This window comes from Crocuta crocuta, unplaced genomic scaffold, assembly GCF_008692635.1.
Source record: "Crocuta crocuta isolate KB4526 unplaced genomic scaffold, BGI_CrCroc_1.0 scaffold77, whole genome shotgun sequence".
NCBI lineage: Eukaryota > Metazoa > Chordata > Mammalia > Carnivora > Hyaenidae > Crocuta > Crocuta crocuta.
In genome coordinates, this window is record NW_027532172.1 from 2,757,262 (window position 1) to 2,768,304 (window position 11,043).

The 11,043-nt window shown below is 59.2% G+C and overlaps 1 protein-coding gene across 3 annotated transcripts; it reads right to left on the reverse strand.

Annotated features, from left to right (window-relative positions):
• Positions 1-1,184: 1,184 nt before the first annotated feature.
• GMIP (GEM interacting protein) lies at positions 1,185-10,613 on the reverse strand. 3 transcript variants are annotated; one of them, XM_077776988.1, is made up of 21 exons: positions 10,502-10,613; positions 9,474-9,558; positions 8,991-9,066; positions 8,822-8,879; positions 8,149-8,274; positions 8,000-8,064; positions 7,818-7,925; positions 7,323-7,403; positions 7,052-7,222; positions 6,820-6,957; positions 6,459-6,655; positions 6,031-6,137; positions 5,868-5,957; positions 5,439-5,516; positions 5,216-5,370; positions 4,814-5,002; positions 4,580-4,717; positions 4,281-4,477; positions 3,549-3,936; positions 2,087-2,150; positions 1,185-1,970 (listed from the first exon to the last, which is right to left on the reverse strand). In XM_077776988.1, the coding sequence occupies exons 1-21, from the start codon at positions 10,518-10,520 to the stop codon at positions 1,594-1,596; spliced, it is 2,907 nt and encodes a 968-aa protein (XP_077633114.1). In that variant the 5' UTR covers positions 10,521-10,613; the 3' UTR covers positions 1,185-1,593. The 3 variants fall into 3 exon arrangements, 2 of the variants coding, with proteins under 2 accessions (XP_077633114.1, XP_077633115.1); XM_077776989.1 differs by lacking the exon at positions 10,502-10,613 and having other exon boundaries at positions 9,476-9,559; XR_013338311.1 differs by lacking the exon at positions 1,185-1,970 and having other exon boundaries at positions 2,904-3,936.
• Positions 10,614-11,043: the final 430 nt, after the last annotated feature.

Consider the following 11,043-nt stretch of genomic DNA (forward strand, 5'->3'; position numbering starts at 1 on the left):
TGACCAGGTCGTCCAGAATGGACAGCGAGGCAGCCCCAGAAGTTGGGCGGCGGGTTTTGGGCGCGAGCGCTCCCGAAGCGGGCGGGGAATCGGGCCTTTACCAGTGGGTCCGAGGACCCCGGTACCGTCGCTGACAAAGGGGGCGGTCAGGGAGGCGGCGGCCGGCCGGGCCTCCCGGCGCCCCCAGGCTAGAGGAGGAGCTGGGGGAGAGGGGAGGAGNCCTCGCTTGGGCCTCCCGTCACGCCGCAGTAGGGTCGGCCTCCCTGGGGGTCGGGGCAGGCCCCAGCCCCATAGCCTGGTGACCGCGAAGGGGAGCTGAGGAGCGTTCGAGTGCGCTCTGCGCTGGCAGCCAAGAGAGGACGGGAGGCGGGGTCCCACCTCTGCCCAGGCCCGGCGCCCCGCCCCCGCCACCTGGGGAAGCCCCGCCCCGTCTCTGCCACCTGGGGAAACTCAGCGGTCTCTGTAAGGACAAGGTCTCCCGGAACCTCAGCACTCCCCCCCCCCTATTTTCTCCAGGCCTCACGGCCTCTCGGTCGCCCCTCTCCACTTCCGGCGCGGGACCCCCGCCCTCTTTCTCGCGCACCCCACACGCACGCAGTTTCGAGCCTTCCGGGGGCTGAGTCATTCAAGGCCCAAGAATTACCGCAGTGACCTCGCGCAGCCTGGGCGCAGCTCCGGGTGGTCTCAGGGTCCGCACCCCCACCCGGCCACCCCGCCCGCTCCCTGGCGTCCAATCCGTCGCCGAGTTCCAAGCCACGCCCTGATCCGACTGGGCTCCCACAGCCGGGACCCCCGCCCCGCCTCCGTTTCTTGAGAACTCAGCTACCGCGCGCAGCGGCCTCCGGTGCCCCTCGGACCTCTCCCGCCCCAGGTGACCCTCGGGGAGCACTCCAGTTTCTTNTCCCACGGCCCAGAGCACATAACCCCATTGTCCCAGTTATCTGCACTTTGTTATATTTGTTTGATTATGCAGGACCGGATCGGGGACGTGGAGCTCCGGGAGGGCCGGGCCGGTGTGACTCAGCCTGGTGCCCGGGCCCAGCCGGTACTGCCTGTAGGTGCTCAAGGATGTTTGGGGATGAAAGAGGGCTTTGGTTTCTCTGGTGGGTAAAGTGGGGCCAAAGGATTCTGCCCTCATCTATCTCTCCCATCGCCTTCCCCTGGCAAAGAAAGACACTCCAGGGTATAAAGGACACAGTTTATTCTGAGGCCATCACACCCCAGGTACCACCAGGATGTTGAGTTTGGGCTACCCACTCCCAAGTGTTGGTCACCTGAGGTCAGCTAAGAAGGCAGACAGAGGTAGGGGAGTGGCCACAACCAAAGTAGCAAAAGGCACCCCTGTCCTAGGGGGCGGATGCCAAGGATCCCATGACCTGTATTGACCCTGAGTATTGGCCCTGACTAACCTCTGAACCTGAGTGGCCCTGATGTTTGGCAAGGGCCCGTGTCTAGCTGAGAGATCCTGATATATTGCTTCCAAAAGGGTTTTAGTACCCGAGGCCATGTAGCCTTTCCTTACAGGAACTCTCCAGACCCCCAAGACTGAACACCTTCTGAGTCCTTTCCTCCTTGGTCAGAATGCTGGCATGGTCAGAGATGGTCCTCAGCTTCCTCAGGTTGGGGGTCTGGGCAGGAGGTGGCTGTGGGCACAGCCTCGCTGTGTAGCTTGGAGAGTAGCCGGGCTGTCTCTTGGGTGATCTCAAAATGCTTGGGCAGCTGGGTGCGGCGCAGAGGGCTGCCTTCAGGGGGAGAGGAGGTGACGGGGCCAGGTCCCCGCCTCCGCAAGCTCCCTCGGGGCACTGATGCCACAGGGGTCTCCTCGCACAATTTGGAAGCCACCAGGGCCAAGCTGGATAGCTGGTGGGTGACGGGCCGAACGCCGCCCCGGGGATACTTCACTGGCTGGCGGCTGAAGTGGCCACGGGATTGTGTTCCCAGGAGTGAGTCCTCTGGACCTTGGCTGGACACTGCGGGTTGGGGTGGCCAGTGCTGAGCATCCCTAAGTCCTCAGGATATCTCCCCAGCTAAGCCACCCCAAGCAAGGATACCCCTACAACTCCTGGGTGCCCCCCAACATACTCACCTTCCCCTCCTTCCTCTTTGGTGTCCTCAGTCACTTCTCTCTGGTCACTCTGTGGAGCTGGAATCTACAGGAACAAACCCAAGACCAAAACCTCAACAATAAAATTCCAGTTCTTTGAGACTCTTGGAGACCTGAGGGTTTGTTCCTGGACATGCAAAAGGTCTTTGGCAGGTTTGGTATCTGGGGAGACAATGCCCTTAACAGTGGACTGCTTATCCTCTCGTGCAGAGCAATGTTCTTAATCTCGACTGTGGGCTCCGTGAAGGCAGACACACCCTTGCTCAGCAGAGGGGCAGCCCAGGGAGTGACTTAGCCGTGTCCACATTAGGACCGGGGGAGCTACTGGTCTCCATCCTTCTCTGCAACCTTGCACCTGCTTTGTAGGTGATCTGTATATCCTTCAGTTGATCCTTTGGCTAAATGCTAATCGCAGCTGGAGTTCTTTCCTCCTGTCCCAAACGTTTTCTGAACCATTCCATTTCTCAGAGACCCAGAACCCACTGACTGCTCCTTTGCCGGCTCCAAGTTGCTGTTGGTGGGGAGGTCCATGTTCTAAGGAATGGTGTGTGTAGCACGATCTGAGGGACAGGGAAGCCCCCTGTAGGAGTCTCCTCTGTAAATGGTTTTCACTAACAGTGTCTACCTCTCACGGCTGTGCTGAGGATGACAGGAAGCTTATGAAGTGCCCATGCATAGTAGATGCACAGTCTATGTGGCATTAAACAGACGCCTCTTTGGCCTCACTTTCTACCACTTTCTCCTCACTAATTCATTACAGCTCGGGGCTGTGCCCTAAACACACCAGTCATGCTCTTACCTCAGGGCCTTTGCACGGGTTGTTCTCTTTGGAACACCCTTCCCCAGGTCTCCATATGGCTTATTCCTCCCCGACATCGTCCAGTCTTTGGTCAAATCCACCTTCTCCGTGGAACTGGCCCACAGAATCCTTTTACTGCTACAAACTGCCCTCCACCTCTCCTTGGTGCCCCCAGTGTCCCTTACCTTATGCTACCCTTTCTTTTCTCCATAGTACTTGTCCCCTTGTAATGTTCTACAAACTGACTTTGTATCCTATTTCTTTTTTATCGTTGGTTTCTTCCCCACTAGAATGCAGTCGCCGAAAGGATGGGGTCTCTCAATAATTTACTCACTGATGTATGTGCAATGCCTGCTATAACAATGCTTGGTACACACTAGGTGTTCAATAAATACTCTGTTGAAGGAATAAATGATCACCCTTGTTAATAACTGCAGAGCTGTATCCTGTTGTTCCTCCCTTATTAGCCCCACCCCCGCTCGATTCCTCACTTTTCCTTCCAGAATGAGCACAAGGTAAACAAGGAAGGGAGAAAGGGGATGACAGAGAAAGTTTTAAAGGCAAAAGAAGGAAGGGAGACAGGAGAGTGAGAGGCTTAAATGCAGAGAAGGCCCTCCCCTGCCTGTGGGCCCAGGGGGTTCCTACCTCAGGAGGCGTAGCTTCAGGATGCTTCTCCAAGGTACCGTGGGGCTCAGGGTCTGGGTTGGGGTCTGAGGTTAGGACTAAGGGCAGGGGATCTGGGGCAGGGTCTGAGGGTGGTTGCTGGGGGTTGGTTGTGAGAGCTCCGGGAGCTGGACTGGGGTCTCGGGGTGGAGGCTCACTGGCCACGGGGAGGTCATCCATCCCAAAGATTTGCTCGTAGTATACGATGAGGAACTCGACGAGTTGGGCCTGGTGCCCAGAGTCTAGTAGGCAGGTGACAGGGCCAGCACCTGCTGCCCCTGGACCATCCGGTGGCCGCAGCAGCGTGGGCCCAAACACAATGCCCAGGTTGTTGGCAGACATCTTGTTTTCCTCAAACTGTGCAGCCACCCTGGGGACAGTATGAGGAAAAGGGTCAGGGCATGGCATGCACGGTCACTGGTCGTCCGGGAGGAGCTGTAGGCCAGGCTAGCGGCAACTTGCCCAAGTCCTGGGTAAGTGGTCCCAGTCATTGAGACTGGCAGCTGCATGCCTGGCAGTGGAGATTAGGGCCAGCACCCAAAGTCTGGAGTCAGGTATTAAGATTCAGAGCTCAGAAAGCACATGCAAAGGTCAGAAGTCAGTGGCAGAGGTCAGTCCCAGAGATCAGACATATCAGCCATATGTCCAGGGACGGGGTCACAGATCCGTGCCTTAGGTCAGAAATCACATTTCAAGGTCAGGGACAGTGCACACCTGAACAGATGGGCCACCAGGTGTCGCAGGGTGTTGTAGTTAGAGTCAGGCAGCTGCACCAAGAGGGTCTTCAGCGAGCGGATAACCTCAGGGCTGGGGCTGGGGGTCCCAGGGTCGTGCCCAGGGTCTGCATGCAGGGTCTTAGCCAGAGAGATGAAGGCGTCGTAGAGGTGGAAGGGGACCACGGGGTCAGTGAGCTGAGGGTGGAATGGTGGGAGGGACATGGGTGTGGGTGGGCTGCAGAGGGGCCTCAGCCTGAGCCCGCCCGGCCCCCTACCCCTGAGCCACTGAGTACCCACCTCCTGGAGGAATCGCTTGAGGACACTCGAGACATCGTGAGGTGAGTTTCCTGACATGTCCACCAACCCTCGGCCATTCTCGAAAGCCTGGCACAGCCGCTCCACACGGACTCGGGACCCGCTGATCCGATAAATGCCCTGCGGGGCAGGGGCAGGAAATGGACATCTGGCTTACAATCCACCCATCGAGAGGACCAGGTCACTACTGGGGGTGGTCAAGAGTCAAGGCGGCACCTGCACACCCAGGGCACGCTGTTCTATCTCGGCCGTACACCTGGTGATCACAAAGGGCACCTCCTCCGGGAAGTCTCTGGGCAGCTGCAGGAAGTCAACCCCAAAGAGGGGAGTCCGGACTGGCAGTCGCTTATGTCCACAGAGGATGAGTAGAGTCTCCAGACACCGCTTGTGGCATGTCAGAAAGCACTGAGGGGAAGGTTATAGGGTCAAGGTCAACAGAGGTCAGCAGGGGAAGAGAAGGTGGTAGGGATCCTCAGGGGGTAGGGGGCTCATAGGACATCTTTAGATCAGGGCAGGTCCCAAGGGCAGAAAGGTCATAGGGATTTCAGGTCAAGTGCCTGGGGTCAGGGAGGTCACTGGGGTCATAAGAGGTTATTGGTTCATGGGCCCGGGCCACACCTCCTCACACTCAATCCCATTGACCATGAAGGCTTCACATTCGCGGCACTTGGCTGGGCCCCGTAGCCGCCGCAGCCGGTGGGTCTGGGCTGCGCCAGATAGTGTCCACTTCCTGAAAGGGCTTCCTGAGCCGTTCTCCAGCCCATCTCCCAGGTCTGTGGGGACACAGGGTCAGGGGTGCCTGGTCTGCCCCCCACCATCCCCCACCTGCTTCCAGCCTCACCAGGGTCTCGCTCCTCAAAGTCATCTGAGGACTCAGTGCCTGTGGATGCCACCTTCACCAACCGCCTTGTGCCAGGGCCTGGAGTCATAGGGTCACAGAGGTCGGGGGTCACAGGGGTCATTAGGAAGCTCCAGGGCTAAGGAGATGGTCCTGGTTTTTAGGCTTTCCAGAACCACCCACAGATGCCCTTGAGGAAATGGTTAGAGATCAGGAGAGAAGTCAAGGCAGAGCTTAGGGGCTGGGGAATGGGTCAGTGGTCTGGGGGCTGGTTCAGAAATTGGCTCAAGAGAATGAATCAAAGGATATAGGAAATAGGCCAGGAGTGTAAGTAGGTCAGAGTCAAATGACAGGTTAGAGACTGAGGGTCAGAGCCTGGGCAGGGTCTGGAGGACGGTTAGAGGTAGGGAACGGGTTAGGCCCTAGCCCCACCTGGGCTGGAGGTGGGAGAGTCCAGGGACCGAGACTCGCTGCTACCGCCCATGCTGTCCACGTCGCTGCCTAGAGTGGGGCCTGGAGTCCCTAGAAGGGAACAGGTCAATTAGGATGGACCCCTGCCCCAGCACCACTCTCACCCACCCCTCACCGCACTCACCCTGCCAGCCTGGGCCTACATCCTCGCAAAGACCTGTCTCGGCCGCACTCTCCTCCAGCCGTGGGGGTAGGGGGCCAGAGAGCTTCTTTCTTGTGTCCAGAGGGGAGCTGAACGGGGAAGATTGAGGGCTCTGAAAACCTGGAATCTGCCCCGGGATGACATCACCTAGGCACTGCAGCTAGGACCCAACTCCAAGCACTTGGGTCTGCAAGCCTTGACACCAGTGAGCACCCAGTCTGGTCACCCTGAAGTTCAGACTCTCCCAGAACTGGGACCCCTCCCCCAAAACAAGATCCTTGGGTACTAAATCCAAGAACTCAAAGCCTCATTGAGTTTGACGCTGAGTACTCAGCCTGGTGGCTCCAACAGCCCAAAACTGTGTGTCTGGAGCTCATTCCTGACCCTGCTCCCGGGGGGGGGGAGCCCACCTGTGTGCAGCGGGCACGAACTCTTGGAAGGAGAAGGCAGGCGGCGGAGGTGGTGGGGCCTCGGGCCGCAGCGCCCTCACGTACTCGTGGTAGCGCTGGCCAGGCTCAAAGGGCTCACAGCACTCAGCCAGGGCAGAGAAGGCACGGGGACCACGCTCCGCTTGTGCCCCTCGAAGCCCTAAGAGTCCCAGGGTCACCTGCGGGGCACAGACTACAGTGAGAGAGGAGCAGAGCCTGACCTTTAGAGACACCAGCACGGTCAGGGTTTGGGGGCAGCTTAGGGAGGGGGGCGTGATCAGAGCCCAGCCCGGATGGGGNAGGGGGCCCTCAGCTGGGGGGTGGCAGTGGGAAAAGGCCTCACCCGCCTCAGGACTTCGTCCCCCTGCAGCACCAGCTTGCGCACATGCGACACGATCCGCTGCTTGGCGGCCTCCAGGTCCTGCTGCCGGGCGTTGGCCTCGCGGACACAGGCCTGGTACAGCGCCAAGGCCTCCTGCACCTGGGGAAACCGGGGTTGGGGCCCTTGTGGGACAGAGCGTTGGGGGAGGGTGCACCGAAGTGCTGGGCAGGGGGGCACAGGGCCGGGTCCCCACCTTGGCCTGAGCCTCCTCTCGCGATCGCCGCCGCCGCTCCTGCTGTTTGCTGGGTCCTGGCGAGGCCTGGGGTGCCGGGTCCTCAGGGGATGCCTGGGAGCGAACCCACAGGTCCTCGCTGCGCTGCAGGTATTGCTGCTGGGCCCTCCGCAGTGCCTGCACCGCCTCGTTCTGGGGTTGTGGGGGGTGGGGACAGGGACAGAAGGGGACAGATCAGCACCTGTTCTCGTCCACCAGGCCGCACGCAGCCACCCATCTTGCCAGGCCTCACCATCCGCTTCTGCTCTTTCAGCCACTGCTCCTTAAACTCTTTCCGCCACTTCTCGATCTCAGTTCGTTTGGCTGCCAGGGGCTGGCAAGGAGGGCAGACGGGGGGTGCTGCCTCAGGGCCACCAGTCTTTCTGCTTCCCACTACCGCGTGCCTTTCATCCTCTGTACTCTTTTCTGGGTCTGCACTCTCGCCACCCCCTCCCCCTTCCCCTGCAGTGTCCCCACCTCAACCTTTCTAAAGCCTGGCCCCAGAGATGGCAAAGCTCTCTTCCTGTGAACACTCAGCGCCTTTCCCCCCAAGCCCTGCTAACAAACAAAAGCACAGTTTTGCAACTGTACAGGAAGCCTGGTTTGAATCTCTGCTGGGTAACCTTGGGCAAGTTCCTCAGCATCCCTGGGCCTCAGCTTCCTCATCAGCAAAACAGCATGGATGGGAACCTTGCCTTCCTGCTGGGGAGGTGTGAACGGAATGAGACCTGCAGCAGGGCCCCCTCACCTGGGAGTAACTTCTTTTCTGCTGGGCCACTGTTTCCATGGCCAGGGCTCCCAGGCTGAGGTCGTGTTCCAGAAACAGGGTGTAGATATACTGCAGTGGCATGTGGCTCTGGGGTGGGAGAGTAGGTGTTGTGGGGTGCTGAGGATCTAGGGGGTCAGGGCGGGGGGTCCGGTCACGGCTACCTGCTGGTGGATTGCCACCTTGCCAGCCTCGGCGATCTTCATGATGCTTTTGGTAAACTCTAGCTCTGTAGGGGGAGACAGCAGGGGTCTGAGTTGGGCAGGGGATGGGCACTGCCTGGGGTCTGGGGCAGGGTAGAAGGGACCCTCACCAAGGCTGGCTCTCTTCTCGGTCCAGGCCAGCAGCTCCTTGGCATAGCGGCTCCAGGTCTTGGCATACTCCAGTGCTGCATCCACGCCTCCCTTGGTCCGGATGAGCCGCAAGTCCAGTTCCTCCCCTACGGCAGGAGGGTGGACCTCTGACCTCTGAAACCCTGAGCTTCTGTGGAAGCTTTCCCTGAGCCCCAAGACCAGACCAGTGACCCCTATTCTACACCCTGTGGCTTCCCCAAACACCCTTTTATGATTTTGTCCAGGTTGCAATTTTCTACTGATTCTCCACCCAGACTGGGGACTCCCTGAGGGCAGGGGCTCAGCTCTGTCATGTACTGTTGTTTCCCTGGCACATAGAACAGGCAGCTGCTGGGGCGCCTGGGTGGCTTAGTCGGTTAAGCGTCCGACTTTCGCTTAGGTCATGATCTCGCGGTTCGTGGGTTCGAGCCCCGCGTCGGGCTCTGTGCTGACTGCCAGCTCAGAGCCTGGAGCCTGTTTCAGAGTCTGTGGCTCCCTCTCTCTCTGACCCTCCCCTGTTCATGCTGTCTCTCTCTATCCTAGAAATAAATAAAAATATTAAAAAAAAAAAAGAACAGGCAGCTGCTGATGACTTGTTGGGGGGAGGAGTCCTTCCTGCCCCCACTCCCCTGGTCTCAAAGCCCTCCTACCTACCTGTAAGGGGTGCAGGGCCCTCCAGGGAGAGGCCACTCCAAAGGCTGGTTTCACTGGTCTGAGTGGAGGGAGACAGCATTTAGGAGCAAGCGGGGCAGGGGCCTCAACCCCCTAGAGCCCCTCCTCCTGGGGGCCCCCTCCTCCCTGCCTCATTGGTCCCGCCCTTCACCTCAGTGGTTGTGGGGGTCTTGTCAGACTCTGGCTCTCCTGAAAGCACGGGGTCTCCAGGCAGCATCTCAAGGGTCCTGGGAGGTAAGGGTGTCAAGATGCCACCCTCCACCCAGTCTGTCCTGCCTAGTGGTACTGGGGGGGCCCCAGGGAAGTTTGAGTGATGGTCCTGGACATTATCTCTGTGACATCTCTTGTATGTGGGAAGTCTGGGTGGTTTTGGGGGGAATCAGGCGACTTTTTTTAATGGGACTTGAGAGAGTTTGAAAGGTCCCAGGTAAATCTGGGGTTTATAGGGTGGGATTCTAAGGATCTCAAATGTTTTAAGTGGTTACAAGNTTGAATTTTGGAATTTTTCAGGTGTTTTGGAGGGACCCACTTTAGACTTCTCAGGTTATTAGGTAGGGGATCCAGATGTTATAGGTTCCTAGTGAGGCACATAAATGATTATAGGGATTTGGGGGTGGCCCAGGCTCAGACTCACACGTTCCCCAGTGAGATCTCTAGGTTGTCCAGGCTCCGGAAGATGTCACTGTACCTCTTCCTGCTCTCTGGAGCCGGGGGTAGCCCTGGGGGAGGGGAGTGTCACACATGGGCCAATGAAGCCTCCCTCCACTCACAGCACCGCCACCTAGGTAGGCCCTTAGCGCCTTAGCGGGTTGTTTTGAAGCAGGCGGGTGGGGTGTGTGGAGAGACAGAAAGTGTTCTGATCCTGCAGACAGCGAGGGAAGGGGGGGGGTGGTGTCAGAGTCAGGATGGAGACAATGTGGCCTGGGGTGAAGCCAGCTCAGGGCAGGCAGATGGATCAGGCACAACCCAACACAGGGACAGCTGCTCAGAGGAACAGAGACACCCACACACACATGGGCCCAGAAGCAAAGCAGCAAAACAGATGCCCCAGATGCAGCCCCACTGTCCCTGGGGAGAGAGCCAGCTTGACAATGGAACCACATGGACTTCAGGCCAGACAGATGGAAATACACGTGGGAGAGGCCGGCACAGAGCCTGTGGCACAAACACATACAGGCAGACTGAAACCAGAGGAACATAAAGACCGTGACACTCAACATGCACAGCAGAGACACAAAGAGAGCCGGAAATAAAAGTCGGACCTTGCCACATTTCTGCCACAGTTCCCCTTCTAAGGGGCTCAGATCAGCAATGCCCCCTCCTCAGTAGGGATCCTGCTTCATCGCCCTCCCCAGTGGCGGCGGTCGTGACACCCTGCCCCCCATCACAAATATCAGAAGCAGAAGCGGCCACTTCCCCTTCCTGGGCTCCCTCCCCCAGGCATCCGGGGTGAAGACTCCAAAGGGGGAGGGGGTCAGGGAATGGTGTTCTGGGCCCTTCTAGACTTGGGGGTCCCCACAAGGGAGGATTCCTGTGTCCTTCCCATTCGGGACTCCTTTCCCTAGTCTCTGGATGGAAAGGGACAGGCGAAGCGCCTCAGTTTAGGAGGTGGGGTACAGTTGGGGGAGGTCCCTCTCGGATCCCATATCCCGGACCGCCTACCCGGCTCTGCAGCGTCCATGACCAGACCCGAGGATCGCTTGGCGGGGACAGGGTCCGGGATGGGATCTCGCGCTCGCAGGGCCCAGCCCCGATTTCCTGCCGCGGCCGCCGCCGCCCGGGTTCTGCGTAGCCCCGCCCAACGGAGGCTACGCCCGGGAGCAAACACGCCCCTGCTCAGCAGAGGCCCCGCCCACGACTACACCTCTGTCCATCGGCCACGCCCCTGAGGCCCTGAAGTGTGTACCGCGCCCCCTGCCTGAGACGCTGGAGATGCCGCGGGGCCAGGGCTGGACACCCCTCGACTCCATCCCAGCCAGGGTTCTCCTCGCCAGATCTTGGCATGGCCCCAAAGCCCCAGCACACTCTTTGGTCCTGGCCTCCTGCCCCTGAATCTTCCACACTCCATGACCCAGGGACTTCCCTGCCCAGGGTCCTTGGACCCCTGAACCCACCCAGGCTCCACAGAGCCTTGGACCCTCTGGTGGAGAGGCCTGATGCTGGGACCTATTCCAGTGGATCTGAAGTCCCCCAATGCTAGAGGG

What these genes read in the sequence shown, in the direction of transcription:
- GMIP (XM_077776988.1), bottom strand. An exon ending in TTCGTGCCCGCTGCACACAG is followed by an intron (nt 6,138 to 6,458) that starts GTGGGCTCCCCC and finishes TTCCCCGTTCAG; the next exon opens with CTCCCCTCTGGACACAAGAA. An exon ending in TCAAGCGATTCCTCCAGGAG is followed by an intron (nt 4,478 to 4,579) that starts GTGGGTACTCAG and finishes TTCCACCCTCAG; the next exon opens with CTCACTGACCCCGTGGTCCC.